The 21,498-nt window shown below is 44.8% G+C and overlaps 1 protein-coding gene and 31 non-coding genes across 32 annotated transcripts; 9 read left to right on the plus strand and 23 right to left on the minus strand.

Annotated features, from left to right (window-relative positions):
- The first annotated feature begins 715 nt into the window (after positions 1 to 715).
- On the plus strand, positions 716 to 5,671 carry LOC146381029 (uncharacterized). The gene is made up of 3 exons (XM_084937035.1): positions 716 to 1,025; positions 1,417 to 1,550; positions 3,259 to 5,671. Exons 2-3 carry the CDS (start codon positions 1,448 to 1,450, stop codon positions 4,605 to 4,607), a joined length of 1,452 nt encoding a protein of 483 aa, XP_084793161.1. The 5' UTR covers positions 716 to 1,025; positions 1,417 to 1,447; the 3' UTR covers positions 4,608 to 5,671.
- Positions 5,672 to 5,896: 225 nt separating this feature from the next.
- trnav-uac (transfer RNA valine (anticodon UAC)) lies at positions 5,897 to 5,969 on the minus strand. The gene has a single exon. It is a non-coding gene; the product is annotated as a tRNA-Val (tRNA).
- A 522-nt stretch (positions 5,970 to 6,491) lies between these two features.
- On the minus strand, positions 6,492 to 6,563 carry trnad-guc (transfer RNA aspartic acid (anticodon GUC)). The gene has a single exon. It is a non-coding gene; the product is annotated as a tRNA-Asp (tRNA).
- Positions 6,564 to 6,714: 151 nt separating this feature from the next.
- On the plus strand, positions 6,715 to 6,786 carry trnaq-cug (transfer RNA glutamine (anticodon CUG)). The gene has a single exon. It is a non-coding gene; the product is annotated as a tRNA-Gln (tRNA).
- A 468-nt stretch (positions 6,787 to 7,254) lies between these two features.
- trnav-cac (transfer RNA valine (anticodon CAC)) lies at positions 7,255 to 7,327 on the minus strand. The gene has a single exon. It is a non-coding gene; the product is annotated as a tRNA-Val (tRNA).
- A 614-nt stretch (positions 7,328 to 7,941) lies between these two features.
- On the minus strand, positions 7,942 to 8,014 carry trnav-uac (transfer RNA valine (anticodon UAC)). The gene has a single exon. It is a non-coding gene; the product is annotated as a tRNA-Val (tRNA).
- Positions 8,015 to 8,536: 522 nt separating this feature from the next.
- trnad-guc (transfer RNA aspartic acid (anticodon GUC)) lies at positions 8,537 to 8,608 on the minus strand. Its single transcript has one exon. It is a non-coding gene; the product is annotated as a tRNA-Asp (tRNA).
- Positions 8,609 to 8,759: 151 nt separating this feature from the next.
- On the plus strand, positions 8,760 to 8,831 carry trnaq-cug (transfer RNA glutamine (anticodon CUG)). The gene has a single exon. It is a non-coding gene; the product is annotated as a tRNA-Gln (tRNA).
- Positions 8,832 to 9,299: 468 nt separating this feature from the next.
- On the minus strand, positions 9,300 to 9,372 carry trnav-cac (transfer RNA valine (anticodon CAC)). The gene has a single exon. It is a non-coding gene; the product is annotated as a tRNA-Val (tRNA).
- Positions 9,373 to 9,986: 614 nt separating this feature from the next.
- On the minus strand, positions 9,987 to 10,059 carry trnav-uac (transfer RNA valine (anticodon UAC)). Its single transcript has one exon. It is a non-coding gene; the product is annotated as a tRNA-Val (tRNA).
- Positions 10,060 to 10,581: 522 nt separating this feature from the next.
- trnad-guc (transfer RNA aspartic acid (anticodon GUC)) lies at positions 10,582 to 10,653 on the minus strand. The gene has a single exon. It is a non-coding gene; the product is annotated as a tRNA-Asp (tRNA).
- Positions 10,654 to 10,804: 151 nt separating this feature from the next.
- On the plus strand, positions 10,805 to 10,876 carry trnaq-cug (transfer RNA glutamine (anticodon CUG)). Its single transcript has one exon. It is a non-coding gene; the product is annotated as a tRNA-Gln (tRNA).
- Positions 10,877 to 11,344: 468 nt separating this feature from the next.
- On the minus strand, positions 11,345 to 11,417 carry trnav-cac (transfer RNA valine (anticodon CAC)). Its single transcript has one exon. It is a non-coding gene; the product is annotated as a tRNA-Val (tRNA).
- A 614-nt stretch (positions 11,418 to 12,031) lies between these two features.
- trnav-uac (transfer RNA valine (anticodon UAC)) lies at positions 12,032 to 12,104 on the minus strand. The gene has a single exon. It is a non-coding gene; the product is annotated as a tRNA-Val (tRNA).
- A 522-nt stretch (positions 12,105 to 12,626) lies between these two features.
- trnad-guc (transfer RNA aspartic acid (anticodon GUC)) lies at positions 12,627 to 12,698 on the minus strand. Its single transcript has one exon. It is a non-coding gene; the product is annotated as a tRNA-Asp (tRNA).
- A 151-nt stretch (positions 12,699 to 12,849) lies between these two features.
- Positions 12,850 to 12,921, plus strand: trnaq-cug (transfer RNA glutamine (anticodon CUG)). The gene has a single exon. It is a non-coding gene; the product is annotated as a tRNA-Gln (tRNA).
- A 468-nt stretch (positions 12,922 to 13,389) lies between these two features.
- Positions 13,390 to 13,462, minus strand: trnav-cac (transfer RNA valine (anticodon CAC)). The gene has a single exon. It is a non-coding gene; the product is annotated as a tRNA-Val (tRNA).
- Positions 13,463 to 14,076: 614 nt separating this feature from the next.
- On the minus strand, positions 14,077 to 14,149 carry trnav-aac (transfer RNA valine (anticodon AAC)). The gene has a single exon. It is a non-coding gene; the product is annotated as a tRNA-Val (tRNA).
- Positions 14,150 to 14,671: 522 nt separating this feature from the next.
- Positions 14,672 to 14,743, minus strand: trnad-guc (transfer RNA aspartic acid (anticodon GUC)). The gene has a single exon. It is a non-coding gene; the product is annotated as a tRNA-Asp (tRNA).
- A 151-nt stretch (positions 14,744 to 14,894) lies between these two features.
- Positions 14,895 to 14,966, plus strand: trnaq-cug (transfer RNA glutamine (anticodon CUG)). The gene has a single exon. It is a non-coding gene; the product is annotated as a tRNA-Gln (tRNA).
- Positions 14,967 to 15,434: 468 nt separating this feature from the next.
- trnav-cac (transfer RNA valine (anticodon CAC)) lies at positions 15,435 to 15,507 on the minus strand. Its single transcript has one exon. It is a non-coding gene; the product is annotated as a tRNA-Val (tRNA).
- Positions 15,508 to 16,121: 614 nt separating this feature from the next.
- On the minus strand, positions 16,122 to 16,194 carry trnav-uac (transfer RNA valine (anticodon UAC)). The gene has a single exon. It is a non-coding gene; the product is annotated as a tRNA-Val (tRNA).
- Positions 16,195 to 16,716: 522 nt separating this feature from the next.
- On the minus strand, positions 16,717 to 16,788 carry trnad-guc (transfer RNA aspartic acid (anticodon GUC)). Its single transcript has one exon. It is a non-coding gene; the product is annotated as a tRNA-Asp (tRNA).
- Positions 16,789 to 16,939: 151 nt separating this feature from the next.
- Positions 16,940 to 17,011, plus strand: trnaq-cug (transfer RNA glutamine (anticodon CUG)). The gene has a single exon. It is a non-coding gene; the product is annotated as a tRNA-Gln (tRNA).
- Positions 17,012 to 17,479: 468 nt separating this feature from the next.
- trnav-cac (transfer RNA valine (anticodon CAC)) lies at positions 17,480 to 17,552 on the minus strand. Its single transcript has one exon. It is a non-coding gene; the product is annotated as a tRNA-Val (tRNA).
- Positions 17,553 to 18,166: 614 nt separating this feature from the next.
- trnav-aac (transfer RNA valine (anticodon AAC)) lies at positions 18,167 to 18,239 on the minus strand. Its single transcript has one exon. It is a non-coding gene; the product is annotated as a tRNA-Val (tRNA).
- A 522-nt stretch (positions 18,240 to 18,761) lies between these two features.
- Positions 18,762 to 18,833, minus strand: trnad-guc (transfer RNA aspartic acid (anticodon GUC)). Its single transcript has one exon. It is a non-coding gene; the product is annotated as a tRNA-Asp (tRNA).
- Positions 18,834 to 18,984: 151 nt separating this feature from the next.
- Positions 18,985 to 19,056, plus strand: trnaq-cug (transfer RNA glutamine (anticodon CUG)). Its single transcript has one exon. It is a non-coding gene; the product is annotated as a tRNA-Gln (tRNA).
- Positions 19,057 to 19,524: 468 nt separating this feature from the next.
- On the minus strand, positions 19,525 to 19,597 carry trnav-cac (transfer RNA valine (anticodon CAC)). Its single transcript has one exon. It is a non-coding gene; the product is annotated as a tRNA-Val (tRNA).
- A 614-nt stretch (positions 19,598 to 20,211) lies between these two features.
- On the minus strand, positions 20,212 to 20,284 carry trnav-aac (transfer RNA valine (anticodon AAC)). The gene has a single exon. It is a non-coding gene; the product is annotated as a tRNA-Val (tRNA).
- A 522-nt stretch (positions 20,285 to 20,806) lies between these two features.
- Positions 20,807 to 20,878, minus strand: trnad-guc (transfer RNA aspartic acid (anticodon GUC)). The gene has a single exon. It is a non-coding gene; the product is annotated as a tRNA-Asp (tRNA).
- Positions 20,879 to 21,029: 151 nt separating this feature from the next.
- Positions 21,030 to 21,101, plus strand: trnaq-cug (transfer RNA glutamine (anticodon CUG)). Its single transcript has one exon. It is a non-coding gene; the product is annotated as a tRNA-Gln (tRNA).
- The last annotated feature ends 397 nt before the right edge of the window (positions 21,102 to 21,498 follow it).

A 21,498-nucleotide genomic window follows, 5' to 3' on the forward strand; every position in this document is an offset into this window, starting at 1 on the left:
AGCAAAGATAAAAACTTTTCATTATGAAAGACGGAGTGAATTTGGTAAAGGCCACATTTGATGAGATGTACACTCAATATAATCTGAGTTTCATGGGTGGAGTCATACATTGCTTTTTTTTTTTAAAATTACTGGCTTCAAGATTAAAGTGCAATAAAAATGTCAAATTATGTTTTATTTGTACAGTAATAAATAAAACTATTCGTATTAGCTCCAGGTGCAATATTTAAATATTATACACTTGAAGGGACCATCGGTCATAACCCAACAAATTAAATGTTTGTGATTCTGAAATGGCTTTTTGCATAATGAGGGTTCAAATAATGATAAAGAGTTAAAGCAAGAGACAAACACAGTTGCCCGATGGCCAGCCAAAGATACTGTTGTAACATTTCTTTGTAATGATCTCAGACAGCCTGAAATTGGAAAACTATTCATCAGTTAACTATTTATTTAATATATTTTGTTCAGCTTATATTTAAAGTAGATAAGACACAAAACAGAAAATAAATGAAAAACAGTGAACCTGATCTGGCTGTATGTTGTCCTCAAACTAAAATGACTTCTTAGGATTTCTTTCGCCAAAAAGACTGTTTTGCATGAATCGGAACTGGAGGTTAATTTTACTTTTTAAACTTTAACAATTATTTCTTCGTGCATTTCAGGAAAAAAACGGCTCTAGGAACCTTTTATTATACCGTGTTGTAAGGGGGAACAAAAAAATGTTGGACTGACGGGCAGGAAGCTGTCCATCCTGAGACTGTGCGGAGCTTCCAGACGAGTTTCCATCCTCTCACCAGGGAAGCCTGCGGTGCCGAATAATAATTAGAATCGTTTTTATGGTATAACGAGGTTTTGAGACACTGAGACGGTAACAGTTCTAATTTAGCACAATAAATAAAACCGGGCGTCAGCTGTCGCCGCCAAACGAGCAAAAACATGAAGGAGGAAAAGAAATACACGTTGGGGTCACCTCCTCCACGTGGACATAGCTGAAGAGGACTCACTTGTTTTCTGCTGGATAGGTAATTTATTCCCAGTAGAGTCAGCAGCCACACGGTCATGGATACGGCCAGCACAAGAGGGCTTTTACACAAAAATATAGACCTGCTACCTGGACTAGAATTTAATTTTTATAAGTTAACCTGTCAAAGAACCCAGAGCTGCTCTAAATTATTGGCAGTAACAGTGATACAGTGAATTCATAACGTTTTGCAACTCTTGCCAGATCATCTCAGTTTAATCTAACATTTGCACTTTGACAGATGCACCAAGAATAACACAGAGTTAATAGTTTGGCGCACAGACCGGAGGAGTCATGGATATATCCATCGAGCTTCTGATTGGTAATTGAGCCCCTCTACTGCCTGAGAATGAATGAGTAAATGTTCGGGTGGCTCATTTGTGTCATTACAGCTTGCACCTGAAAATCACAAGTGGAGTTGCAATGTCTCGATTAAAGATCCTCCAACCGGACGACCCCAGAGGTCTCAGGTTGTGTCCCCTTGTATCTGCATCAGCTACATCAGGTTTGGCAGAAGCACAGGCAGGTGGGTGACGTTCATTTGTTTCATTAACATATAACTCATTCTGGTGGTGGTCAGAGGGCCCGGTGGCGCCAGTGTCCGGCAGCCTCACCTCTGTCAGTGCGCCCCAGGGCAGCTGTGGCTACAATGTAGCTGCCATCACCAGTGTGTGAATGTGTGTGTGAATGGGTGAATGACTGAATGTAGTGTAAAGCGCTTTGGGGTCCTTAGGGACTGAGTAAAGCGCTATACAAATGCAGGCCATTTACCATTTGATCAAATAGCAGAAACTAAATTATAAAACACAACAATTAGTGTGTAATGATGCTGTATTCAGGTATTTGGTAACCACTTCAGAGGTTCATGGACAAGAGGATAAAATCTGAAGTTAGTAAAGAAGGTAAAGCTCCAGAAACACTTGGAGCTTGTCTTTATGGTCCATGAAACTGAAATTTATGAGCCAGGATTAGCTGTGTGAATTTCTTTACTCAGTGCACTAACACAGTGTGTGAGACGATGTGCTTTGGTTTATGTTCTCGACCACTTCTCACTGAAGAGAATGCATAGTTATAGATAAATAAAGATTTTATTAATGCTACTCTGGGGAAATTCACAGCACTAGGCTCAGAAAGAAAATGTGAATTAGATATACTAGAAAAATAGTGTAAGGAAATTGCACAAAATGCAGTAATGCAGTCGGTAGTAACCGATCATTACTAAATGTGTACAGCGCATTGTGTTCTGCGTCCTGATTGGCTCTAGACCATTGTCAATCAATCTCGTACCGTGTCTCCTGTACCGTACAGAATGCATTCAGCTTGTCAAAGTCTTCGATCGCTAGCAGTGTGACTCTGAAGTGCTGTACTGTATTTTTGTAAGTTTTATCCCCCAAAACCACAACTATGTAGACAAAACGTTTTGCACCGCGGGTGCCTTTGGTTTCATTCTATAATACTGGACTTATTTTTCTACGAAGGTTTGAACTTTGAGAGTGTTTAAACAAGAGAGAAAAGTGTGAACATGTTCATGCCTGCCTGAGAAAAGTGTATAAAGCGTGTAGTGAGGGGTTTTACAGCCTTAAAACATCTATACTAATTGTAAAAAAGAAAGTTGGCTACTTCGCAGATTTCACCTATCACGGGTTATTTTTTAGAACGTAACTACCGCAATAAACGAGGGACCACTGTACTTTACTGTTTTTGTGCTAACATTGTTTCTACAAGCTGTTGAATCATATAGGATGTAGCTAGTTTTTCCACACACAGCTTAAACACACTGCTTCTGCAGTTTGGCTTAGTTTTTGTTCAGTAAATAATAACATTGTGTCATATGTTAGAAGGCTGTGCTTAAATGATTTTAGAACCTTGTAGAGAGCAGATGATTTTTTGTTTTTGTTATGTCTTGATGTGTAATACCGTAGGACAGGGGTGTCAAACTTATTTTATATCAGGGGCCACATACAGCCCACTTTTATCCTAAGTAGCCCGGACCTGTAACACTCAGCTTTCTGTCAGTAAAGAACTTCTGCATTTAAATGTTTTTTTCACACGATAAAGAAAATTAATAATTGACATATGAAATTATCTTGCGGGCCAGATATAATTGTATCGTGGGCTGGATGTGGTCCATTGGCCGTAAGTTTGACATCCCTGACTTAGAACTAGAATTCTCGAACTAAAAATGCATAGCTCACAGCTTCCTGTGATGCACCTGTGATGTGTGTTTTCTGCAGATGTCCAGCAGATGTTGCCAGTTAAAGAAGAGGTGCCCTCGATCCCCAGTCTGGACCAGCAGGACATAGGCCACATCCACATAAAGGAGGAGCAGGAGGAACTATGGACCGGTCAGGAAGGAGAGCAGCTTAATGGTCTGGATGCTGTTACTTTGAAGACTGAAGATGAGGAAGAGAAACCTCTAGTCTTAGAGCTTCATCAAGAACCAGCTGAAGATAACAAAGAGACACCGACTCCAGCCAGCTGCTCATACAAGCAGATAAAAGGAGAACCTGGTGGAGAGCTCTGTGGAGGACCAGAACCTACCAATACTTCATATCTAAACAGTCTTTTACAACCAAATACTGATGGAAAAGCTTCAGACTATTTCGAGAATGAAGTCACTGTTGATGAGGTTGATGATGATTGGCAAGAGCCTTTGTCTGGACCTGAAAGTGAAAGTAGTGATTGGAAGGAGAGCATGAAACATGACTCGGGTGTAAAGAGTGATAATGTGGGACATATCTCTGCCAAACAACCGCTCAGCTGCTCTGAGTGTGGTAAACGCTTTCAGTACAAAGGGTGTCTTCAGAGACATTATTCAACACATCGTTCAGGAAAAAAAACTTCCAGCTGTTTGGTTAATAGAGTGAAGGAAAGTGTAGAATCGCAGACAAAAGTCCACGGTGGAGAGAAACCATTTGGCTGCAGTGTTTGTGGACAAAGATTCAATCAAAACGCAAATCTTAAGACTCACATGAGAGTCCACACAGGGGAAAAACCGTTTACTTGTAGCATTTGTGAAACTAGATTTAGACAGCAGTATAGTCTGGATAGGCACATGAGAATCCACACAGGCGAAAAACCTTTTAGTTGTGGTGTGTGTAGTAAAAGATTTTTACAACTGGGGGATCTGAAGAGACACAGAAGTGTCCACACGGGAGAGAAGCCTTTCGATTGTAATGTTTGTGGTAAAAGATTTACTCAGAGGATTCATTTCAAGACACATCTGAATGTTCACACGGGTGAGAAGCCATTTGGTTGCGACATTTGTGGTAAAAGATTTAATCGAGTGGGCAATCTGAAGACACACAAAAGAATCCACACAGGAGAGAAACCATTCAGCTGTGAATTTTGTAGTAAAAGGTTTTCACAACAAGGTGTTCTGAAGAGACACAGGAGCATCCACACAGGGCTGAGCCCATATGCTTGTGATCTTTGTGGTAAACGGTTTAATTATAACAAAAATCTTAACAGGCACATGATAATTCACACAGGAGACAAACCATTTGGCTGTGACATTTGTAATAAAAGATTTTTACAATTAGGGGATTTAAAGAGGCACATGAGAGCACACACAGGAGAATAATTACTTTAGTGTTGTGGGGTTAGTGGGAAAAGATTTATCCTAAGAGGGAAATGCAAATCCCCAAAAGTTGATTCTATTCATCTGGACGTAGCGTTTTCAGTGGGAGCAACATTACGTCACTCATCCAAGTGACTTCTCCAGTTTCAGCTGGCTGCAGGTTTCCCCAACCTTATAAACAGTGCATTTGCACAATGACCAAAACTAGCACCACTGTGAATCCCCAAATACTGAAGAAGTCACTTGGATGAGTGATGAAAAGTTTTGTCCAGATGATCACAATCAACCTTTCGAGATTTACATACCTGGATGACTGAGCATGCATCGAGACAAGAAAATGTGAAGAGACAACAGAGATTGTACTGTACAGTAATCTGATCACAAGATGGAAAATGTATATTAAACAATCCATAGCTTTTGTCCCTCTGATAATTGCAAATAGTAATCATCTGTATCATCTTAGCCCAACATCAGGAATATGTTTTCACATTAACGTAACAGTATATAGCTTTTTTTTCTTTAACCTCCTAGGACCTGGCGTCCACATATGTGGACATCACATTTTGTATTTATACTCAATTTTGCTCTAAAAGGGCCTGATATCCACTTACGAGGACATTATACTGCTACTGTTCTATCAAAATTTCAAATGAATATCCTCATATGTGGCTCTTATTTTTCTTAGAAACAAAAATCAGGTAAAAAACATAATCTGGTAATCCTCTGTTTTTACATTCATCGGGTCCCAATCAGCCCAAATATCAAAGAGAAATCAAAAATGCATACCATGGAAGAGTTCAGGTCTTAGAAGGTTAAATCTGTCATTATGAGGCTGTTGTGTTCGTATTTTGTAACAGTGTCATTTTTTCTGTCTGTTAGTTTTTAAATTTGTTCCCTGTGAATTTCAATTTGATTGCTACAACTTGTCAGGAATTTCCCCAAACTAAACCAGATTTGGTTTACCACATTGACACTTCAAACTTTGGTGTGGCTCAGGGAGCACAGTGTTTTAGTGCCCTCTATTGTCCAGCAGTCTGTGCATGATAAATAAAATATTTTTAATAGTTTTCTTTGGGTTTTTCTTTCTTTCTTTCTATTAATCCAGATGATGTGTCATTTTTATTTGATTGATGATAAAAAGGTTGTAATGACCTGGACCCTGAAAAGTGCACAGGAATGATTATATTGATAAAAGAGGCTTAAGGATTGACACCACAGCAGTAGAATCCCACAAGTTCAAGCAGTGCCTGCAGTCAGACACTTTTATATCAGGACGCATAAGCAAAGAAGCATGTTTCCGCCCGGTTTCGGACCGGGGACCTTTCGCGTGTAAGGCGAACGTGATAACCACTACACTACGGAAACGGAGCTTGCGTACCCTGTAGTAATTAAAGGAGCATTTCAATGCTTTCTTACATTTGTGGACTTTTATGACAGATCATGTAGGACTATTGAGAAGGAGGGAACTCCCATTTGTGTCATTTTTCAAGCGCTCCCCCAGTTATGGCTGTATTGACAATGCAAATTGTGATCTCAAGATAGCATCTCTTGTCATGGGAGCTGATCTTCTGGTTGACAAGCTCTTTGATGTCCTTTGTTTGGCTAGCACACAATCTACAGAAGTCAAGACCAAGAAACTTATTTGTCAGTAGGGACGCACGTAAAACAGAGAAAACACTTGACAAGCAGAGTTCTCTTGGACTAGCATCTCTTCTGATGGGAGCTCTTTCTGAGAAGACCTTTTCGACTTGTGAGCGCACAGGTGGAATTCATGTTTCTTCAAGCCCATTATAGGACTAGATTATTAGATTGACTAGGATCTGGTGTGTGATTAAGGTGTGCGTGGTCATTGCAGGCAAAAGGCAGAGCAGAGAAAGAAACTGCTCACTCCCCGTCGGGGAATCGAACCCCGGTCTTCCGCGTGACAGGCGGAGATACTGTCCACTATACTAACGAGGACCTCTGAAGCGCTGCCACGGTCACGTCAAGCTGCAATACGCAGCAGGTATGACAGGTAAAATTTGGCTGGCCGTGTAGAAATCCCCATCAGTTTACCAGGAACTACACTTTTATGCCTGTTTGACACAGAGCTTTTCTGTGCTTCAGGCAGGGTTCCATGGTGTTATGGTTAGCACTCTGGACTCTGAATCCAGCGATCTGAGTTCAAGTCTCAGTGGAACCTCATTTGGCTTTCTAGCACTTTGCTCCACAGGTACATTAGCACACGCTAGCAGAAGAGTCTAGTCAGTTAAAGAGCAAGTTAGTGGCCCAGTCAATTCCACTCCTCTTGTGTTGGCTGATCTCATCTGCACATGGTCTTCATGCTGCACCAAACCTCGCTCATGCTCTTCTGCTGCACTTTCCACTTCAGCTTCCTGCTGGATCGTTCATTAGCCACCTTGACTCAAGTCAACTTTTCCTCTTGCACTCTTCTCACTTCTAATCCTGTTGCCACCTCCGAAGGCCCCGATCTTCTTCTTGACAAGCTCTTTGATGTCCTTTGTTTGGCTAGCACACAACCTACAGAAGACAAAACCAAGAGACTTAATTCTCAATAGGGATGCAAGTAAAAGAGAGAAAATGCTGGACAAGCAGAGTTGTCTAAAGAGTGAACATCAATTCCCTTGTGACCAAAGAAGGAAAAGACCCATGTTTCCGCCCGGTTTCGGACCGGGGACCTTTCGCGTGTGAGGCGAACGTGATAACCACTACACTACGGAAACCCCGAAAGACAGCTTGTTTGGCTTTCCAATGTGTCTCACTGAGTAATCTCGCACTCTGACAAATCTGGTGGCATGTTCCTATCATGGCCTTGAAGTAAAAGGAGCCATGGAGAAGAGACAGACGCACTCTAGCAAGGAGTCTGAACTGTAGTCTCGATTTTAGGCTCACTTAAACTTTGGACATTTAGGAGTTCACTAAAGCAAGCACAGCTCAACATATGCTGCCCTAAGAACCCCAGAACCTCTGGCAGCAGAACTGTTGCCTAAAGCACCCATTTGGTTCATTGCCTTGTGCATTGGCTGAAAATAGGCCCAAGTCCTGTGCAGGCCACCTAGAGCCAGTCATTTCCAAGAGCTTAGTCTGTGCCTCCATCTTCAGGAAATATAGCGACTGGAGTTGTGTTGATTTGTGTGAAGTCTGTGGAGTTTGCAGAAATTTGGGCCATAGACAACTCTTTAGCAAGACGAGCATCCAAAGGTTACAGATGTCAGAGACCTGTACCAGATTTGAGTAGTTTCTCTCGTCTGTGTCCCAAACAGCAGTAGAATCCCACAAGTTCAAGCAGTGCCTGCAGTCAGACACTTTTATATCAGGACGCATAAGCAAAGAAGCATGTTTCCGCCCGGTTTCGGACCGGGGACCTTTCGCGTGTAAGGCGAACGTGATAACCACTACACTACGGAAACGGAGCTTGCGTACCCTGTAGTAATTAAAGGAGCATTTCAATGCTTTCTTACATTTGTGGACTTTTATGACAGATCATGTAGGACTATTGAGAAGGAGGGAACTCCCATTTGTGTCATTTTTCAAGCGCTCCCCCAGTTATGGCTGTATTGACAATGCAAATTGTGATCTCAAGATAGCATCTCTTGTCATGGGAGCTGATCTTCTGGTTGACAAGCTCTTTGATGTCCTTTGTTTGGCTAGCACACAATCTACAGAAGACAAGACCAAGAAACTTATTTGTCAGTAGGGACGCACGTAAAACAGAGAAAACGCTGGACAAGCAGAGTTCTCTTGGACTAGCATCTCTTCTGATGGGAGCTCTTTCTGAGAAGACCTTTTCGACTTGTGAGCGCACAGGTGGAATTCATGTTTCTTCAAGCCCATTATAGGACTAGATTATTAGATTGACTAGGATCTGGTGTGCGATTAAGGTGTGCGTGGTCATTGCAGGTAAAAGGCAGAGCAGAGAAAGAAACTGCTCACTCCCCGTCGGGGAATCGAACCCCGGTCTTCCGCGTGACAGGCGGAGATACTGTCCACTATACTAACGAGGACCTCTGAAGCGCTGCCACGGTCACGTCAAGCTGCGATTCGCAGCAGGTATGACAGGTAAAATTTGGCTGGCCGTGTAGAAATCCCCATCAGTTTACCAGGAACTACACTTTTATGCCTGTTTGACACAGAGCTTTTCTGTGCTTCAGGCAGGGTTCCATGGTGTAATGGTTAGCACTCTGGACTCTGAATCCAGCGATCTGAGTTCAAGTCTCAGTGGAACCTCATTTGGCTTTCTAGCACTTTGCTCCACAGGTACATTAGCACACGCTAGCATTAGAGTCTAGTCAGTTAAAGAGCAAGTTAGTGGCCCAGTCAATTCCACTCCTCTTGTGTTGGCTGATCTCATCTGCACATGGTCTTCATGCTGCACCAAACCTCGCTCATGCTCTTCTGCTGCACTTTCCACTTCAGCTTCCTGCTGGATCGTTCATTAGCCACCTTGACTCAAGTCAACTTTTCCTCTTGCACTCTTCTCACTTCTAATCCTGTTGCCACCTCCGAAGGCCCCGATCTTCTTCTTGACAAGCTCTTTGATGTCCTTTGTTTGGCTAGCACACAACCTACAGAAGACAAAACCAAGAGACTTAATTCTCAATAGGGATGCAAGTAAAAGAGAGAAAATGCTGGACAAGCAGAGTTGTCTAAAGAGTGAACATCAATTCCCTTGTGACCAAAGAAGGAAAAGACCCATGTTTCCGCCCGGTTTCGGACCGGGGACCTTTCGCGTGTGAGGCGAACGTGATAACCACTACACTACGGAAACCCCGAAAGACAGCTTGTTTGGCTTTCCAATGTGTCTCACTGAGTAATCTCGCACTCTGACAAATCTGGTGGCATGTTCCTATCATGGCCTTGAAGTAAAAGGAGCCATGGAGAAGAGACAGACGCACTCTAGCAAGGAGTCTGAACTGTAGTCTCGATTTTAGGCTCACTTAAACTTTGGACATTTAGGAGTTCACTAAAGCAAGCACAGCTCAACATATGCTGCCCTAAGAACCCCAGAACCTCTGGCAGCAGAACTGTTGCCTAAAGCACCCATTTGGTTCATTGCCTTGTGCATTGGCTGAAAATAGGCCCAAGTCCTGTGCAGGCCACCTAGAGCCAGTCATTTCCAAGAGCTTAGTCTGTGCCTCCATCTTCAGGAAATATAGCGACTGGAGTTGTGTTGATTTGTGTGAAGTCTGTGGAGTTTGCAGAAATTTGGGCCATAGACAACTCTTTAGCAAGACGAGCATCCAAAGGTTACAGATGTCAGAGACCTGTACCAGATTTGAGTAGTTTCTCTCGTCTGTGTCCCAAACAGCAGTAGAATCCCACAAGTTCAAGCAGTGCCTGCAGTCAGACACTTTTATATCAGGACGCATAAGCAAAGAAGCATGTTTCCGCACGGTTTCGGACCGGGGACCTTTCGCGTGTAAGGCGAACGTGATAACCACTACACTACGGAAACGGAGCTTGCGTACCCTATAGTAATTAAAGGAGCATTTCAATGCTTTCTTACATTTGTGGACTTTTATGACAGATCATGTAGGACTATTGAGAAGGAGGGAACTCCCATTTGTGTCATTTTTCAAGCGCTCCCCCAGTTATGGCTGTATTGACAATGCAAATTGTGATCTCAAGATAGCATCTCTTGTCATGGGAGCTGATCTTCTGGTTGACAAGCTCTTTGATGTCCTTTGTTTGGCTAGCACACAATCTACAGAAGACAAGACCAAGAAACTTATTTGTCAGTAGGGACGCACGTAAAACAGAGAAAACGCTGGACAAGCAGAGTTCTCTTGGACTAGCATCTCTTCTGATGGGAGCTCTTTCTGAGAAGACCTTTTCGACTTGTGAGCGCACAGGTGGAATTCATGTTTCTTCAAGCCCATTATAGGACTAGATTATTAGATTGACTAGGATCTGGTGTGCGATTAAGGTGTGCGTGGTCATTGCAGGTAAAAGGCAGAGCAGAGAAAGAAACTGCTCACTCCCCGTCGGGGAATCGAACCCCGGTCTTCCGCGTGACAGGCGGAGATACTGTCCACTATACTAACGAGGACCTCTGAAGCGCTGCCACGGTCACGTCAAGCTGCGATTCGCAGCAGGTATGACAGGTAAAATTTGGCTGGCCGTGTAGAAATCCCCATCAGTTTACCAGGAACTACACTTTTATGCCTGTTTGACACAGAGCTTTTCTGTGCTTCAGGCAGGGTTCCATGGGGTAATGGTTAGCACTCTGGACTCTGAATCCAGCGATCTGAGTTCAAGTCTCAGTGGAACCTCATTTGGCTTTCTAGCACTTTGCTCCACAGGTACATTAGCACACGCTAGCATAAGAGTCTAGTCAGTTAAAGAGCAAGTTAGTGGCCCAGTCAATTCCACTCCTCTTGTGTTGGCTGATCTCATCTGCACATGGTCTTCATGCTGCACCAAACCTCGCTCATGCTCTTCTGCTGCACTTTCCACTTCAGCTTCCTGCTGGATCGTTCATTAGCCACCTTGACTCAAGTCAACTTTTCCTCTTGCACTCTTCTCACTTCTAATCCTGTTGCCACCTCCGAAGGCCCCGATCTTCTTCTTGACAAGCTCTTTGATGTCCTTTGTTTGGCTAGCACACAACCTACAGAAGACAAAACCAAGAGACTTAATTCCCAATAGGGATGCAAGTAAAAGAGAGAAAATGCTGGACAAGCAGAGTTGTCTAAAGAGTGAACATCAATTCCCTTGTGACCAAAGAAGGAAAAGACCCATGTTTCCGCCCGGTTTCGGACCGGGGACCTTTCGCGTGTGAGGCGAACGTGATAACCACTACACTACGGAAACCCCGAAAGACAGCTTGTTTGGCTTTCCAATGTGTCTCACTGAGTAATCTCGCACTCTGACAAATCTGGTGGCATGTTCCTATCATGGCCTTGAAGTAAAAGGAGCCATGGAGAAGAGACAGACGCACTCTAGCAAGGAGTCTGAACTGTAGTCTCGATTTTAGGCTCACTTAAACTTTGGACATTTAGGAGTTCACTAAAGCAAGCACAGCTCAACATATGCTGCCCTAAGAACCCCAGAACCTCTGGCAGCAGAACTGTTGCCTAAAGCACCCATTTGGTTCATTGCCTTGTGCATTGGCTGAAAATAGGCCCAAGTCCTGTGCAGGCCACCTAGAGCCAGTCATTTCCAAGAGCTTAGTCTGTGCCTCCATCTTCAGGAAATATAGCGACTGGAGTTGTGTTGATTTGTGTGAAGTCTGTGGAGTTTGCAGAAATTTGGGCCATAGACAACTCTTTAGCAAGACGAGCATCCAAAGGTTACAGATGTCAGAGACCTGTACCAGATTTGAGTAGTTTCTCTCGTCTGTGTCCCAAACAGCAGTAGAATCCCACAAGTTCAAGCAGTGCCTGCAGTCAGACACTTTTATATCAGGACGCATAAGCAAAGAAGCATGTTTCCGCCCGGTTTCGGACCGGGGACCTTTCGCGTGTAAGGCGAACGTGATAACCACTACACTACGGAAACGGAGCTTGCGTACCCTGTAGTAATTAAAGGAGCATTTCAATGCTTTCTTACATTTGTGGACTTTTATGACAGATCATGTAGGACTATTGAGAAGGAGGGAACTCCCATTTGTGTCATTTTTCAAGCACTCCCCCACTTATGGCTGTATTGACAATGCAAATTGTGATCTCAAGATAGCATCTCTTGTCATGGGAGCTGATCTTCTGGTTGACAAGCTCTTTGATGTCCTTTGTTTGGCTAGCACACAATCTACAGAAGACAAGACCAAGAAACTTATTTGTCAGTAGGGACGCACGTAAAACAGAGAAAACGCTGGACAAGCAGAGTTCTCTTGGACTAGCATCTCTTCTGATGGGAGCTCTTTCTGAGAAGACCTTTTCGACTTGTGAGCGCACAGGTGGAATTCATGTTTCTTCAAGCCCATTATAGGACTAGATTATTAGATTGACTAGGATCTGGTGTGCGATTAAGGTGTGCGTGGTCATTGCAGGTAAAAGGCAGAGCAGAGAAAGAAACTGCTCACTCCCCGTCGGGGAATCGAACCCCGGTCTTCCGCGTGACAGGCGGAGATACTGTCCACTATACTAACGAGGACCTCTGAAGCGCTGCCACGGTCACGTCAAGCTGCGATTCGCAGCAGGTATGACAGGTAAAATTTGGCTGGCCGTGTAGAAATCCCCATCAGTTTACCAGGAACTACACTTTTATGCCTGTTTGACACAGAGCTTTTCTGTGCTTCAGGCAGGGTTCCATGGTGTAATGGTTAGCACTCTGGACTCTGAATCCAGCGATCTGAGTTCAAGTCTCAGTGGAACCTCATTTGGCTTTCTAGCACTTTGCTCCACAGGTACATTAGCACACGCTAGCATAAGAGTCTAGTCAGTTAAAGAGCAAGTTAGTGGCCCAGTCAATTCCACTCCTCTTGTGTTGGCTGATCTCATCTGCACATGGTCTTCATGCTGCACCAAACCTCGCTCATGCTCTTCTGCTGCACTTTCCACTTCAGCTTCCTGCTGGATCGTTCGTTAGCCACCTTGACTCAAGTCAACTTTTCCTCTTGCACTCTTCTCACTTCTAATCCTGTTGCCACCTCCGAAGGCCCCGATCTTCTTCTTGACAAGCTCTTTGATGTCCTTTGTTTGGCTAGCACACAACCTACAGAAGACAAAACCAAGAGACTTAATTCTCAATAGGGATGCAAGTAAAAGAGAGAAAATGCTGGACAAGCAGAGTTGTCTAAAGAGTGAACATCAATTCCCTTGTGACCAAAGAAGGAAAAGACCCATGTTTCCGCCCGGTTTCGGACCGGGGACCTTTCGCGTGTGAGGCGAACGTGATAACCACTACACTACGGAAACCCCGAAAGACAGCTTGTTTGGCTTTCCAATGTGTCTCACTGAGTAATCTCGCACTCTGACAAATCTGGTGGCATGTTCCTATCATGGCCTTGAAGTAAAAGGAGCCATGGAGAAGAGACAGACGCACTCTAGCAAGGAGTCTGAACTGTAGTCTCGATTTTAGGCTCACTTAAACTTTGGACATTTAGGAGTTCACTAAAGCAAGCACAGCTCAACATATGCTGCCCTAAGAACCCCAGAACCTCTGGCAGCAGAACTGTTGCCTAAAGCACCCATTTGGTTCATTGCCTTGTGCATTGGCTGAAAATAGGCCCAAGTCCTGTGCAGGCCACCTAGAGCCAGTCATTTCCAAGAGCTTAGTCTGTGCCTCCATCTTCAGGAAATATAGCGACTGGAGTTGTGTTGATTTGTGTGAAGTCTGTGGAGTTTGCAGAAATTTGGGCCATAGACAACTCTTTAGCAAGACGAGCATCCAAAGGTTACAGATGTCAGAGACCTGTACCAGATTTGAGTAGTTTCTCTCGTCTGTGTCCCAAACAGCAGTAGAATCCCACAAGTTCAAGCAGTGCCTGCAGTCAGACACTTTTATATCAGGACGCATAAGCAAAGAAGCATGTTTCCGCCCGGTTTCGGACCGGGGACCTTTCGCGTGTTAGGCGAACGTGATAACCACTACACTACGGAAACGGAGCTTGCGTACCCTGTAGTAATTAAAGGAGCATTTCAATGCTTTCTTACATTTGTGGACTTTTATGACAGATCATGTAGGACTATTGAGAAGGAGGGAACTCCCATTTGTGTCATTTTTCAAGCACTCCCCCACTTATGGCTGTATTGACAATGCAAATTGTGATCTCAAGATAGCATCTCTTGTCATGGGAGCTGATCTTCTGGTTGACAAGCTCTTTGATGTCCTTTGTTTGGCTAGCACACAATCTACAGAAGACAAGACCAAGAAACTTATTTGTCAGTAGGGACGCACGTAAAACAGAGAAAACGCTGGACAAGCAGAGTTCTCTTGGACAAGCATCTCTTCTGATGGGAGCTCTTTCTGAGAAGACCTTTTCGACTTGTGAGCGCACAGGTGGAATTCATGTTTCTTCAAGCCCATTATAGGACTAGATTATTAGATTGACTAGGATCTGGTGTGCAATTAAGGTGTGCGTGGTCATTGCAGGTAAAAGGCAGAGCAGAGAAAGAAACTGCTCACTCCCCGTCGGGGAATCGAACCCCAGTCTTCCGCGTGACAGGCGGAGATACTGTCCACTATACTAACGAGGACCTCTGAAGCGCTGCCACGGTCACGTCAAGCTGCGATTCGCAGCAGGTATGACAGGTAAAATTTGGCTGGCCGTGTAGAAATCCCCATCAGTTTACCAGGAACTACACTTTTATGCCTGTTTGACACAGAGCTTTTCTGTGCTTCAGGCAGGGTTCCATGGTGTAATGGTTAGCACTCTGGACTCTGAATCCAGCGATCTGAGTTCAAGTCTCAGTCGAACCTCATTTGGCTTTCTAGCACTTTGCTCCACAGGTACATTAGCACACGCTAGCATAAGAGTCTAGTCAGTTAAAGAGCAAGTTAGTGGCCCAGTCAATTCCACTCCTCTTGTGTTGGCTGATCTCATCTGCACATGGTCTTCATGCTGCACCAAACCTCGCTCATGCTCTTCTGCTGCACTTTCCACTTCAGCTTCCTGCTGGATCGTTCGTTAGCCACCTTGACTCAAGTCAACTTTTCCTCTTGCACTCTTCTCACTTCTAATCCTGTTGCCACCTCCGAAGGCCCCGATCTTCTTCTTGACAAGCTCTTTGATGTCCTTTGTTTGGCTAGCACACAACCTACAGAAGACAAAACCAAGAGACTTAATTCTCAATAGGGATGCAAGTAAAAGAGAGAAAATGCTGGACAAGCAGAGTTGTCTAAAGAGTGAACATCAATTCCCTTGTGACCAAAGAAGGAAAAGACCCATGTTTCCGCCCGGTTTCGGACCGGCGACCTTTCGCGTGTGAGGCGAACGTGATAACCACTACACTACGGAAACCCCGAAAGGCAGCTTGTTTGGCTTTCCAATGTGTCTCACTGAGTAATCTCGCACTCTGACAAATCTGGTGGCATGTTCCTATCATGGCCTTGAAGTAAAAGGAGCCATGGAGAAGAGACAGACGCACTCTAGCAAGGAGTCTGAACTGTAGTCTCGATTTTAGGCTCACTTAAACTTTGGACATTTAGGAGTTCACTAAAGCAAGCACAGCTCAACATATGCTGCCCTAAGAACCCCAGAACCTCTGGCAGCAGAACTGTTGCCTAAAGCACCCATTTGGTTCATTGCCTTGTGCATTGGCTGAAAATAGGCCCAAGTCCTGTGCAGGCCACCTAGAGCCAGTCATTTCCAAGAGCTTAGTCTGTGCCTCCATCTTCAGGAAATATAGCGACTGGAGTTGTGTTGATTTGTGTGAAGTCTGTGGAGTTTGCAGAAATTTGGGCCATAGACAACTCTTTAGCAAGACGAGCATCCAAAGGTTACAGATGTCAGAGACCTGTACCAGATTTGAGTAGTTTCTCTCGTCTGTGTCCCAAACAGCAGTAGAATCCCACAAGTTCAAGCAGTGCCTGCAGTCAGACACTTTTATATCAGGACGCATAAGCAAAGAAGCATGTTTCCGCCCGGTTTCGGACCGGGGACCTTTCGCGTGTAAGGCGAACGTGATAACCACTACACTACGGAAACGGAGCTTGCGTACCCTGTAGTAATTAAAGGAGCATTTCAATGCTTTCTTACATTTGTGGACTTTTATGACAGATCATGTAGGACTATTGAGAAGGAGGGAACTCCCATTTGTGTCATTTTTCAAGCACTCCCCCACTTATGGCTGTATTGACAATGCAAATTGTGATCTCAAGATAGCATCTCTTGTCATGGGAGCTGATCTTCTGGTTGACAAGCTCTTTGATGTCCTTTGTTTGGCTAGCACACAATCTACAGAAGACAAGACCAAGAAACTTATTTGTCAGTAGGGACGCACGTAAAACAGAGAAAACGCTGGACAAGCAGAGTTCTCTTGGACTAGCATCTCTTCTGATGGGAGCTCTTTCTGAGAAGACCTTTTCGACTTGTGAGCGCACAGGTGGAATTCGTGTTTCTTCAAGCCCATTATAGGACTAGATTATTAGATTGACTAGGATCTGGTGTGCGATTAAGGTGTGCGTGGTCATTGCAGGTAAAAGGCAGAGCAGAGAAAGAAACTGCTCACTCCCCGTCGGGGAATCGAACCCCGGTCTTCCGCGTGACAGGCGGAGATACTGTCCACTATACTAACGAGGACCTCTGAAGCGCTGCCACGGTCACGTCAAGCTGCGATTCGCAGCAGGTATGACAGGTAAAATTTGGCTGGCCGTGTAGAAATCCCCATCAGTTTACCAGGAACTACACTTTTATGCCTGTTTGACACAGAGCTTTTCTGTGCTTCAGGCAGGGTTCCATGGTGTAATGGTTAGCACTCTGGACTCTGAATCCAGCGATCTGAGTTCAAGTCTCAGTGGAACCTCATTTGGCTTTCTAGCACTTTGCTCCACAGGTACATTAGCACACGCTAGCATAAGAGTCTAGTCAGTTAAAGAGCAAGTTAGTGGCCCAGTCAATTCCACTCCTCTTGTGTTGGCTGATCTCATCTGCACATGGTCTTCATGCTGCACCAAACCTCGCTCATGCTCTTCTGCTGCACTTTCCACTTCAGCTTCCTGCTGGATCGTTCGTTAGCCACCTTGACTCAAGTCAACTTTTCCTCTTGCACTCTTCTCACTTCTAATCCTGTTGCCACCTCCGAAGGCCCCGATCTTCTTCTTGACAAGCTCTTTGATGTCCTTTGTTTGGCTAGCACACAACCTACAGAAGACAAAACCAAGAGACTTAATTCTCAATAGGGATGCAAGTAAAAGAGAGAAAATGCTGGACAAGCAGAGTTGTCTAAAGAGTGAACATCAATTCCCTTGTGACCAAAGAAGGAAAAGACCCATGTTTCCGCCCGGTTTCGGACCGGGGACCTTTCGCGTGTGAGGCGAACGTGATAACCACTACACTACGGAAACCCCAAAAGGCAGCTTGTTTGGCTTTCCAATGTGTCTCACTGAGTAATCTCGCACTCTGACAAATCTGGTGGCATGTTCCTATCATGGCCTTGAAGTAAAAGGAGCCATGGAGAAGAGACAGACGCACTCTAGCAAGGAGTCTGAACTGTAGTCTCGATTTTAGGCTCACTTAAACTTTGGACATTTAGGAGTTCACTAAAGCAAGCACAGCTCAACATATGCTGCCCTAAGAACCCCAGAACCTCTGGCAGCAGAACTGTTGCCTAAAGCACCCATTTGGTTCATTGCCTTGTGCATTGGCTGAAAATAGGCCCAAGTCCTGTGCAGGCCACCTAGAGCCAGTCATTTCCAAGAGCTTAGTCTGTGCCTCCATCTTCAGGAAATATAGCGACTGGAGTTGTGTTGATTTGTGTGAAGTCTGTGGAGTTTGCAGAAATTTGGGCCATAGACAACTCTTTAGCAAGACGAGCATCCAAAGGTTACAGATGTCAGAGACCTGTACCAGATTTGAGTAGTTTCTCTCGTCTGTGTCCCAAACAGCAGTAGAATCCCACAAGTTCAAGCAGTGCCTGCAGTCAGACACTTTTATATCAGGACGCATAAGCAAAGAAGCATGTTTCCGCCCGGTTTCGGACCGGGGACCTTTCGCGTGTTAGGCGAACGTGATAACCACTACACTACAGAAACGGAGCTTGCGTACCCTGTAGTAATTAAAGGAGCATTTCAATGCTTTCTTACATTTGTGGACTTTTATGACAGATCATGTAGGACTATTGAGAAGGAGGGAACTCCCATTTGTGTCATTTTTCAAGCGCTCCCCCAGTTATGGCTGTATTGACAATGCAAATTGTGATCTCAAGATAGCATCTCTTGTCATGGGAGCTGATCTTCTGGTTGACAAGCTCTTTGATGTCCTTTGTTTGGCTAGCACACAATCTACAGAAGACAAGACCAAGAAACTTATTTGTCAGTAGGGACGCACGTAAAACAGAGAAAACGCTGGACAAGCAGAGTTCTCTTGGACTAGCATCTCTTCTGATGGGAGCTCTTTCTGAGAAGACCTTTTCGACTTGTGAGCGCACAGGTGGAATTCATGTTTCTTCAAGCCCATTATAGGACTAGATTATTAGATTGACTAGGATCTGGTGTGCGATTAAGGTGTGCGTGGTCATTGCAGGTAAAAGGCAGAGCAGAGAAAGAAACTGCTCACTCCCCGTCGGGGAATCGAACCCCGGTCTTCCGCGTGACAGGCGGAGATACTGTCCACTATACTAACGAGGACCTCTGAAGCGCTGCCACGGTCACGTCAAGCTGCGATTCGCAGCAGGTATGACAGGTAAAATTTGGCTGGCCGTGTAGAAATCCCCATCAGTTTACCAGGAACTACACTTTTATGCCTGTTTGACACAGAGCTTTTCTGTGCTTCAGGCAGGGTTCCATGGTGTAATGGTTAGCACTCTGGACTCTGAATCCAGCGATCTGAGTTCAAGTCTCAGTGGAACCTCATTTGGCTTTCTAGCACTTTGCTCCACAGGTACATTAGCACACGCTAGCAGAAGAGTCTAGTCAGTTAAAGAGCAAGTTAGTGGCCCAGTCAATTCCACTCCTCTTGTGTTGGCTGATCTCATCTGCACATGGTCTTCATGCTACACCAAACCTCGCTCATGCTCTTCTGCTGCACTTTCCACTTCAGCTTCCTGCTGGATCGTTCATTAGCCACCTTGACTCAAGTCAACTTTTCCTCTTGCACTCTTCTCACTTCTAATCCTGTTGCCACCTCCGAAGGCCCCGATCTTCTTCTTGACAAGCTCTTTGATGTCCTTTGTTTGGCTAGCACACAACCTACAGAAGACAAAACCAAGAGACTTAATTCTCAATAGGGATGCAAGTAAAAGAGAGAAAATGCTGGACAAGCAGAGTTGTCTAAAGAGTGAACATCAATTCCCTTGTGACCAAAGAAGGAAAAGACCCATGTTTCCGCCCGGTTTCGGACCGGGGACCTTTCGCGTGTGAGGCGAACGTGATAACCACTACACTACGGAAACCCCGAAAGACAGCTTGTTTGGCTTTCCAATGTGTCTCACTGAGTAATCTCGCACTCTGACAAATCTGGTGGCATGTTCCTATCATGGCCTTGAAGTAAAAGGAGCCATGGAGAAGAGACAGACGCACTCTAGCAAGGAGTCTGAACTGTAGTCTCGATTTTAGGCTCACTTAAACTTTGGACATTTAGGAGTTCACTAAAGCAAGCACAGCTCAACATATGCTGCCCTAAGAACCCCAGAACCTCTGGCAGCAGAACTGTTGCCTAAAGCACCCATTTGGTTCATTGCCTTGTGCATTGGCTGAAAATAGGCCCAAGTCCTGTGCAGGCCACCTAGAGCCAGTCATTTCCAAGAGCTTAGTCTGTGCCTCCATCTTCAGGAAATATAGCGACTGGAGTTGTGTTGATTTGTGTGAAGTCTGTGGAGTTTGCAGAAATTTGGGCCATAGACAACTCTTTAGCAAGACGAGCATCCAAAGGTTACAGATGTCAGAGACCTGTACCAGATTTGAGTAGTTTCTCTCGTCTGTGTCCCAAACAGCAGTAGAATCCCACAAGTTCAAGCAGTGCCTGCAGTCAGACACTTTTATATCAGGACGCATAAGCAAAGAAGCATGTTTCCGCCCGGTTTCGGACCGGGGACCTTTCGCGTGTTAGGCGAACGTGATAACCACTACACTACGGAAACGGAGCTTGCGTACCCTGTAGTAATTAAAGGAGCATTTCAATGCTTTCTTACATTTGTGGACTTTTATGACAGATCATGTAGGACTATTGAGAAGGAGGGAACTCCCATTTGTGTCATTTTTCAAGCGCTCCCCCAGTTATGGCTGTATTGACAATGCAAATTGTGATCTCAAGATAGCATCTCTTGTCATGGGAGCTGATCTTCTGGTTGACAAGCTCTTTGATGTCCTTTGTTTGGCTAGCACACAATCTACAGAAGACAAGACCAAGAAACTTATTTGTCAGTAGGGACGCACGTAAAACAGAGAAAACGCTGGACAAGCAGAGTTCTCTTGGACTAGCATCTCTTCTGATGGGAGCTCTTTCTGAGAAGACCTTTTCGACTTGTGAGCGCACAGGTGGAATTCATGTTTCTTCAAGCCCATTATAGGACTAGATTATTAGATTGACTAGGATCTGGTGTGCAATTAAGGTGTGCGTGGTCATTGCAGGTAAAAGGCAGAGCAGAGAAAGAAACTGCTCACTCCCCGTCGGGGAATCGAACCCCGGTCTTCCGCGTGACAGGCGGAGATACTGTCCACTATACTAACGAGGACCTCTGAAGCGCTGCCACGGTCACGTCAAGCTGCGATTCGCAGCAGGTATGACAGGTAAAATTTGGCTGGCCGTGTAGAAATCCCCATCAGTTTACCAAGAACTACACTTTTATGCCTGTTTGACACAGAGCTTTTCTGTGCTTCAGGCAGGGTTCCATGGTGTAATGGTTAGCACTCTGGACTCTGAATCCAGCGATCTGAGTTCAAGTCTCAGTGGAACCTCATTTGGCTTTCTAGCACTTTGCTCCACAGGTACATTAGCACACGCTAGCAGAAGAGTCTAGTCAGTTAAAGAGCAAGTTAGTGGCCCAGTCAATTCCACTCCTCTTGTGTTGGCTGATCTCATCTGCACATGGTCTTCATGCTGCACCAAACCTCGCTCATGCTCTTCTGCTGCACTTTCCACTTCAGCTTCCTGCTGGATCGTTCATTAGCCACCTTGACTCAAGTCAACTTTTCCTCTTGCACTCTTCTCACTTCTAATCCTGTTGCCACCTCCGAAGGCCCCGATCTTCTTCTTGACAAGCTCTTTGATGTCCTTTGTTTGGCTAGCACACAACCTACAGAAGACAAAACCAAGAGACTTAATTCTCAATAGGGATGCAAGTAAAAGAGAGAA

This window comes from Perissodus microlepis, chromosome 8 (genome assembly GCF_051167445.1).
Source record: "Perissodus microlepis isolate ML-2025 ecotype Zambia chromosome 8, ASM5116744v1, whole genome shotgun sequence".
Taxonomy (NCBI): Eukaryota; Metazoa; Chordata; class Actinopteri; order Cichliformes; family Cichlidae; genus Perissodus; species Perissodus microlepis.